Below are 9,427 nucleotides of genomic sequence, written 5' to 3'. Positions count from 1 at the left end.
TGTTGCCCAGGCTGGAGTGCAATGGCGGGATCTCATCTTACTGCAACCTCCACCCCTCTGGGTTCAAGCAATTCTTGTACCTCACCCTCCCGAGTAGCTGGGATTACAGGTGCCCATCACCACACCCAGCTAATTTTTATATTTTTAGTAGAGACGGAGTTTCGTCATGTTGGCCAGGCTGGTCTCAAACTCCTGACCTCAGGTGACCTGTCCACCTCGGCCTCCCAAAGTGCTGGGTTACAGGTGTGAGCCACTGCACCCAACCTGTTCTTTTTTCTCTTTTATTATAGTCATCCTAGTGGGTGTGAGGTGGTTTTGATTTGCATTTTTCTAATGGCTAACAATGCTGGACATACTTTCATGCGCTCGTCGGTCATTTGTGTATTTTCTGTAGAAAATGGCTACTCAGATTCTTTGCTCACTTTTAATGGATAATTTGACAGTGCCTTTAACATGTCATTCAAAACACTTTATAAATATTTTTAGTTTCATCTCCAGTATTGTCTTCCCCTTAAGCCCCCAAACGCCTCCAGACCTCCTCAAGTAGACTCCAAGCCTCATAGCTGTAAGGAACCCACTCATGATTGCCCAGATGTCCTGCTCTTGGCGTCTCTGCCCATGCTTTTTCCTCACTATGGGCCACCTTCCTTTGTGCCCCAGGTAGGGAATGTCTCCCATCCCTTCAGACACTGGCTCTAAGGTTATCTTAGAGGTCAGCCAAACTGGAGCTGCCCACTCCTGCCCTTGGGTATGTCCACCACCCACGACTGAGCTCCCCAAGGCAGGGAGAGTATCTGATTAATCCCTGGGTGTTTCGAATAATCAATATAGAGCAACAGCTTGGTAAATATTTGTTGAGTGTGCCAGGCACGGTGGCCCACACCTGTATCCCAGCACTTTGGGAAGCTGAGGCGGTGGCTCACAAGGTCAGGAGTTAGAGACCATCCTGGCTAACATGGTAAAACCCCATCTCTACTAAAAATACAAAAAATTGGCCAAGGTGGGTGGCTCATACCTGTAATCCCTGTACTTTGGGAGGCCAAGGCAGGTGGATCACAAGGTCAGGAGATCAAGACCAGCCTGGCCAACATGGTGAAACCCTGCCTCTACTAAAAATACAAAAATTAGCTGGGTGTGGTTGTGTGCGCCTGTAGTCCCAGCTGCCCGGGATGCCGAGGCAGGGGAATCGCTTGAACCCAGGAGGCGGAGGTTGTAGTGAGTCAAGATCACGCCACTGTGCTCCAGCCTAGGTGACAGAGTAAAACTCCGTCTCAAAAAAAAATTTGGTGAGTGAACTCTTCAGATTTGGGAAAACACATTTTCCGTCATCCACCTATGTATTATACAGCAAAACTTTTCCTATAATTCTTGCTTTGGGTGGTGATGTCTTCCTCTAAAAATCCTGACAAAAGCAGAGAATGGAAATGATACAGGAAAGTCACCTGCATTGGACAGTGACCTCAGGTCTCATCTCCACTCCTGCTTTTATCCTGATTGATGACTTTTCTTTGTGAATGCAGACAGGCAGAGGCTCGCTAGGCAGCTGCACCATGCACCCTGTCCCTGATCATTCTTAGAGGCAGAGATCAAAGGAGACCCATTGGCTGAGAGAGTCTACAACTTGCCACATGATCTATTGCTCTGCCTTGAAATTTTAATTGCCTCTTTAAGCCCGGACACAGTGGCTCACGCCTGTAATCCCAGCACTTTGGAAGGCTGAGGTGGGCGGATCACCTGAGGTCAGGAGTTGGACACAGCCTGGCCAACACGGTGAAACCCGGTCTCTGCTAAAAATACAAAAATTAGCTGGGCGTGGTGGCGGGCACCTGTAATCCCAGCTATTGGAGAGGCTGAGGCAAGAGAATCGCTTGAACCTGGGAGGCGGAGGTTACCGTGAGCCGAGATTGTGTCATTACACTCCAGCCTGGACGACAAGAGTGAGACTCTGAGTTAAAATATATATATATAAAATCAGATGTGTTAGTGTCTTCATAAATGTCATAAAAAGAAATGTTTAAGTGCCAAAATTGAACAGCAGTACAGTGACCTTTGAAAGTGTTGTTTAGGGTATTAAATGTGTAACTAGTGACGTTTTGTGTGTTTTTAATTTTTTTTCTTATCCAGCTCGGTGGAATAGCTGTTGCTTGTCCCATTGTTAGAATTTGGGCTGATAGAAAGGAGAGGAGCTGGAGATTCATTTAGCTGTTCAAGGGCAGACTCGATTTCAGAAGAGGCACCAGATAATAGCCCTGTGGGTCCCCAGCCGCTGGTGCTGAGAAATGATGCAGAGCTGAGCCCTCAGATCCCAGATCACCCGCGGCTCCTGGGGCATCTCTGGGGAAGGGACTTATTAATGTAGACCCTGATGCAAGGTCCCAAGTCGTCTTTATCCATGGTCTATCTGCACAGCCAGGACCCTGTGGGGCTGGGATTGGGAGGAGAGGAATGGCGGAGCTGCCCGCCCCCTTGGCTCTGTGGACTCCAGAGGGATGGTCAGTACCTGCAGCATTTCACACACACCAGACTCATTACTATTGGAGCAATTTGTGAACTAGAGTTGAGACTTCTCTAGAGAAGATAAAAGGTTAGGAAGCTGCTTAGTGCCTGGGTCTGGGAGGCAGCTTCCAGGCAATATCTCACTGAGTCAGGACAAGGCCCATCACTCCCTGTCCCCGCCAGGCCGGGTATTTGCCGGGATATGAAACGGAAGCCAGGTTTTTGGAGAGGCTGAAGCTGATTTTTTTTTGACAAGGTTCTTTTGCCAGCAAGGAAGCGGCCTTCACGCCGCACCCTCTGGACCCCAGTGTGGTGCATCGCGCCCCCTGGTGCCCAAAAGGCGCAACTACGTGCCATGCCAGCCAGCTCTCCTGGACTTGATTCAATTTTTCCAATTCTCCTGTTCCTCGCCCACCCTTCTCTTTGTTGTGCCCACTGTGGTCCACGCCGAGGCTCCCCTCCCTCCTCCCTGCCCCAAGCAGTCATGAACAAAATCCTCATTGTCTGAAGAGAAGTGCAATAGTAAAACTTTTCTTTTTGTTTGCGTAGGGGAAGAGCTGGTGTTAACGGGGTCAGGCAGGCAAGGAAGGCATGAAGTGATAAATAGGAAAATGATGAAAGATGGGGACAAACCCAGGGGACCTGATGGACCTACCCTAACAAAAAATTGGCGTACAAAAAAAAGTGTATTAAAATTGCGAGAGCACACCAACTCATTCATCATTCGTGTCTTTATAAAGAACAAACCTGAAGCTTCAATGAGAAAGAAGTGAAGTATTCTAGGGCTGCCTGAAATCTGAACTTTTAACATAGGCTTTGATTTCTGAGTTGTGTGCTTGCATATTAGAGATGTGATCGTGTCTAAAGATTGGAATATGGCATAGTTTGATCTAAAAGATTAACTTCTGCCGTTTAGAAAAGACTTCATGCTCAAGCCTGCTTTTTTTTNTTTTTTAGAGACAGGTCTAGCTCTGTAGCCAGGCTGGAGTGCAGTGGCGCCATCTCGGCTCACTGCAACCTCCGCCTCTCGGGTTCAAGCGATTCTCTTGCCTCGGCCTCCCGAGCAGCCAGGACTGCTACAGGCGCCTGCCACCAGGCCCAGCTAATTTTTGTGTATTTAGTAGACCCAGGGTTTCACCATGTTGGTCAGGCATGTCTTGAACTCCTGACCTCAGGTGATCCACCCGCCTGGGCCTCCCAGAGTGGTGGGATTACAGGCGTGAGCCACCGCGCCCGGCCTCAAATCGGCTTTTTAAAAGTTGCCTTGGTCAAGTGTTGAAGATAGTTCGCTCCTAACAGCCCTTCTTGAAAGAAAGAAAATAAAAGAAAGAAAAAGAAAGAGAGAGAAAGAAAAAGAAAGGAAGGAAGGAAGGAAGAAGAAAGAGAGAGAGAGAGAGAGAGAAAGAAAGAGAAAAAGAAAAAGAGAAAGAAAGAAAGAAAGAAAGAAAGAAAGAAAGAAGAAAGAAAGAAAGAAAGAAAGAAAGAAGAAAGAAAGAAAGAAAGAAAGAAAGAAAGAAAGAAAGAAAGAAAGAAAGAAAGAGAGAGAAGGGAAGGAAGGAAGGAAGAAAAAAAGAAAGAAAGAAAAGTTCAGGAAACAGCACTTCGGAGAGTTTGCAATCCTCAGATCAGTGCAGCGTGTGTGTATGTGTAAGACGCAGATGGTGAAAATATAAAATGCTACAGATGCCAAGAAGGGACGGTGTTTTGCACCACACCAACCTTTGAACAAACGTAAGGTTGCGGAATGCAGTCTTAAAAACGGAGGGAGAATGCAATGTCTGTGTGGCTATTTCCTTGAAATGATTTAAAAAGCTGAGATACAGAAGCATTAGCAAATCGGTGCCAGGAAGGAAGTCACCGTTTAGACCCAGTGCCGCGGATCTAGCCTCGAACTCCTGCCCAGCACCCTTTAAACCCTCCCGGGACTGTGCAGAGCCGCTGAGCGCGCGCAGAGCCCAGCTCGGGGGAGGGCTTTGGGATGAAGCACGTGACCCCCGCCTGTGCAGCCGGGGCCGGGAAGTTTGCGCTCCTGAAGTCCTGGAGCGCAGCGAGGGAGGGGCAGCGCCAGCCCGCGGGTGGGTGGCTGGGTGGGGGCGTGGGTGGGGGGCGGGGGTCCTCCTATAATTAGCTGGGGAAACGCATCCGCGCCCCGCTTTTCGCAGCGGCAGCTCCGAGGGCACTTCGGGTTCTCCCCGATCCTCCAGGGGCAGCTGGGCGCTCGGTCCGCTCTGATCCCGTCGAGACCACCCGGGGCTGGCGGGAAGGAGAGGAGGCGTCTGCCGGGGAGGGCAGGGACCGGCTCAGCTCGTCTCCTGTGCGGTAGCGCTCCTTAAACTATGCTGGGGACCATCACGATCACAGGTAAGGCACCCGCCAGGTCGCCTTTGTCTTCCGACGGCAGGCGCGGGGCAAGGAAAGGGCTTTTTATTCCGCCGAATGATGAGCGTTTGGTGGGGAGCCCGGAGGTCAGTGGCAGGACGGTTGTTGGCATTTGTTTCTCTCCGCGTGCTGACGTTTTCATCAGAAGAGCATTCTCTCTTGGGCTCAGCAAGAATCAAACAACCTCAGCGTTTCATTTTTGGCTGAGCTGGAATCTTCTTGACTGTGCCTAGGGGAGACTTTGTATTTTGTGAGGGGTGGTACCTTTCCCCTTAGGGAGAGAGGATGTGGGGAGGAACAAGAGCAGGCGACTGGTTAGAAATATGTCAGATGTGTGTGAATTTGGAAGTAGGTTGTGAAAGCTTAATCTCCCGCCGTAGTCATTAGCCAAATACATTCTTCTTCTGGGGAAATTACAAGTGTTTGCATTTTGAATAAATGTACACTTGGTGGTTTAGGGAGTTAACATTTAGCTCTGGTTTAAGTGGTGGTTTTAATAAAGCCATCTTTATTATAAAATTGGTGACTAGCAAGCAACACCATTTACGAAATGAATAGTTAAAAAAAAATATGTTTCTTTAGCTTACTTTCTATGAATCTGGCCGTGAGTAGGAATTATAATATTCAATACCTACTTCTAGCAAATAACTTACACGCATCAAACTTTTAGAATGCCCTTACAGCTCTTCTAACTTGGCATTTGATAGTCTTATGCCATCACACCGTACCCTAACCTGCGAGTTTTCTCTTCGTTCCATCAGAAAATTAAACTCATTTGCTAATTTAACTTTATAGAAACAGCGTTTCTTTAAATATTTGAGAGTATTGCTACCAAATCTACATTTAAAAAAAGCAACTATAGAATTTCTAGGACTTAAAATTTTCTCAATGCAACTTTCTCCTGCAAAGCCTTGTGCTCCTGTGGAATTTTAAAAGAATGTGAAACTTTAGCAAAACAGTGTCTCTCACTTCCTATAGATTAGCTTGTTTACTTTGAGATTTCCTTAAAATTCGCCCCCCATTTTGCCTTGGCTAACCTTTCTGCCATTTACCTAGCTTGAAAGTTTATGCCGTATCTAGAAACTATTAATAAATAGGCTGTACAAAATGAAAAACTTTAAAACACAAAAATCTCCATTTTTCCACAGGTTAATTTTTCTATGAATGAAATATGCAAATGTGTATTGTATGGCCTCACAGCTGGGGGTGGTGCTTCTGAGATCATGACTTTTCTGAGTACCTTTTGGGTACAATATGATTTTTATTATATTCACTGGTCAATCAGTCACATACTGAGATTTTTTTTTTTTATTCTTATTTTCTACTGCAAATCAAACTGAGATTCTTATGGTAAAAGAAGGTGGTCGTTTTAGCAGCAATTAAAGGTTAATAAACTTGGAGCACTTGAGGGGTCTTTGAGGAGTTGGCTCAGATAATCCCAGTGGAATGACAAATGAATGGAAATAGTTGGAAGGCCTAATTTTTAAGACAAAATCAGGTAATTGGCCCTATTGTTAACGGAATTTACTTTTCTCACAATGTGGGTGTGGAGGATGTGGCAAAATCTTGCACTTTTTCCTGGTAATAAGAAAGTGTACAGAAAATCTTAAATCCATAAATTTAACAGCAAAAAACCTTAGTAGTGGAAGAAGTAAAAATGAAAGGGACTTTCAGCTTTCATTCGTTTTTTTCCTCTGTAAGTTATTCTGGTGGGGAAGATTTCATGATCATCGTCTTTAAATAGTTGCTCAGATTCTTGAAAAACCATGAGGGCTTTAAAAATTGACAATAAGGTTTAATGAAATACTAAAGGTCTCTTGCATCTTTGAGATTACTCATTTAAATACTATGGAAGATAATTGTGTTTCTCTTTAGTACTGTGTTGCCTTCGGAGGTGTGTGTTTAAACTTTACCGTTCATTAACAGGACTGATGGCATTTTGTAGTATCTATTTAGGAACGAGTTTGCATTTCTGAAAGTAAGGAAAAGCTGTCCCTTAATACTGTTACCCCCCCCCCACCCCACCACACACATACACACACACAATCCGGTTTACACAAACCACTAAAATGAATGCAGTGGAAATTGAATGATGAAATGATTGCTTATTCACATTCCATACTGTTGCCATTCTTGAGGTCTCTTTCTCTCACATCCCATTTGCAATAAGTTAGCTTGGAAACAAGAAATAAGTGATGCGACATGATGATGATCATCCCCTTCCCCACTCACATGGTAATGGCATGCCAGCAAAAAAAAAAAAAAAATTTTTTTTTTTTTCCTTTTTTTTTTTTGAGACAGAGACTCACTCTGTCACCCAGGCTGGAGTGCAGTGGCACGCCCTCGGTTCACTGCAACCTCCACCTCCTGGGTTCAAGCAATTCTCCCTGTCTCAGCCTCCCGAGTTACTGGGATTACAGGCATTCACCACCACGCCCAGCTAATTTTTGTATTTTTAGTAGAGATGGGGTATTGCCATGTTGGCCAGGCTGGTCTTGAACTCCTGACCTCAGGTGATCCACCTGCCTCAGCCTCCCAAAGTGCTGGGATTAAAGGCATGAGCCACCACAGCCGGCTAAAAAAATGCTTTTTGAATTAAGCAAGTATCATCTTTCTGTTTTCTCTAAGTCACCCACATTACTGAAACTGATAATATTGATGCTTTGCAAACTGTAGAGTATCATGAGAAATAGGGACATTATTCTTTAAAGGAGAAACTGGGGAAGAATCAATCCTCCAACATTCATGTTAGTTCTAGATTATTTATAATGCACTTCCCTATGCAGATAATTTTTACAAGAGAAAAAAAATACCTTGCACATGGCTATTTCACATCTGCTATGGAGACAGATTCCTTGTCAAAAGACTTTGGAGACATGAAATTGATACTTTCACAACTGCTAGATTGGTAACTACCACTTCCTGAGCACCTAGTCTGGCAGGCATTGTTCAGCACTTTGTGGACATTATAATTTATTCCTCACAATACTCCTGCACAAAGTGGTTGTGTAACCCTGTTTCTATCATGACAGTAAGCTTCTTGTGATTTGGTAATTACCCAAGGTTTCACAGCTAGAGTACCTTGCAAAAGACCTCTTTCTCGTTGTGAAGATGCTAATATTTGTGTAGCGTCCACATTCTTACATGCCTGCCCAGATGTTTAAGGGATCATAAAACATCAATATCAAGACCAGGGATGGGGTTTGGCACGGTGGCTTATCCCTGAAATGCCAACACTTTGGGAGGCCGAGGCAGGTGGATCGCTTGAGTCCAGAGAGTTTGAGACCAGCATGGTCTACACAGAGATCTCCTCTCTATAAAAAATTAAAAACGTAGCTGGGCATGGTGGTGCGTGCGCGTAGTCCCAGTTACTTGGGAAGCTGAGGTGGGAGGATCACTTGCGCCACTGCATTCCAGACTGGACGACAGAGCAAGACCCTATCCCTACCCCACCCCCCCAAAAAAAACAAGTCCAATGATGATGTCACCTGTATGCTTCTATATGGCATTTTTGCTTCTCTGAATTTGAGTCTATCTCCGCTTGGAGGCTGTGTGGTTAATGAGCTTTAGAACAAGGGAAGTTGGGTGTGTAGCATATGGGGGTGCATTTAGAATTCCTGGTGCAGAGAATTCCTGGAAAAATTCCAGGACAGTGCTGCGAATCTTGGGGAAAGTTAACTAGTTCCAGATGTCATATAAGCCGTTCTGATGTGCCTGGGGACACGGAGCCTGAAAAATGAACACGCCATTTCTGCAATTTCGCACTTCTTTTTCTCTACCAAAAATGATGGTAGTGGTTGTCACTGAAACCTGATAGCTAAGGTTGGGATAAAAACATTAACATTTAATAATATATAATCAGCATATTCCTTTAAAGGTTTCTTTTTTTTCCTTTTGAGACAGAGTCTCGCTTTCTTGCCTAGACTGGAGTGCAGAGGCACCATCTCGGCTCACTGCAACCTCCAGCTCCCAGGTTCAAGCAATTCTGTCTGAGCTTCCTGAGTAGCTGGGACTACAGGCTCCTGCCAAGCACACCGGCTAATTTTTGTATTTTTAGTAGAGGTAGGGTTTCACCTTGTTGGTCAGGCTGGTCTCGAACTCCTGACCTCAGGTGATCCACCTGCCTTGGCCTCCCAAAGTGCTAGGATTACAGATGTGAGCCACTGGGCCAGCCTAAGGGTTGTTTTGTTTTGTTTTGTCTTTTAAGCTTCCAAAGTAAAAGAAAACAAGTTTTACTTTATCTCTTAATCTCTATGTATTTGGAAAAGTGAGAAAAGGTGATGCTCCAGGTTTTGAACACACAGGCTGTGTCTACATCATGTGGAGCTTGAGGGGCGGGGAGCGCACAGCCAACAGGGACCACTGTAGCTCAGCCCTTCTTGGGATCACAGAGCATTTGCAGCTTTGGGGGCAGGGAGATTATGGATGTCTTCGAAATGTATATTTGTACATACACATTATAAGACCTGGAGATTGATTTTATAAATTGAGATTCACAGAACATTTATCGAGATAAACTTGGGTTAATAGCATGTAACACCTCAATGTGAAA

General features: G+C 45.2%; 1 protein-coding gene across 1 annotated transcript in view; it reads left to right on the top strand.

The window, feature by feature from the left end:
• Positions 1 to 4,080: 4,080 nt before the first annotated feature.
• The window catches only part of AKAP12 (A-kinase anchoring protein 12), a 27,502-nt gene continuing 22,155 nt past the window's right edge, over positions 4,081 to 9,427 (top strand). The window contains exon 1 of the mRNA XM_017539161.2: positions 4,081 to 4,857. Coding sequence (XP_017394650.1) covers positions 4,833 to 4,857 — 25 coding nt within the window. The 5' untranslated portion in view covers positions 4,081 to 4,832. The remainder of the gene's footprint in view (positions 4,858 to 9,427) is intronic.

This window comes from Cebus imitator, unplaced genomic scaffold (genome assembly GCF_001604975.1).
Source record: "Cebus imitator isolate Cc_AM_T3 unplaced genomic scaffold, Cebus_imitator-1.0 Scaffold6, whole genome shotgun sequence".
Lineage (NCBI taxonomy): Eukaryota > Metazoa > Chordata > Mammalia > Primates > Cebidae > Cebus > Cebus imitator.
The sequence above is the reverse complement of the archived record's forward strand: the minus strand, read 5'-3'. Positions and strand labels throughout refer to the sequence as shown.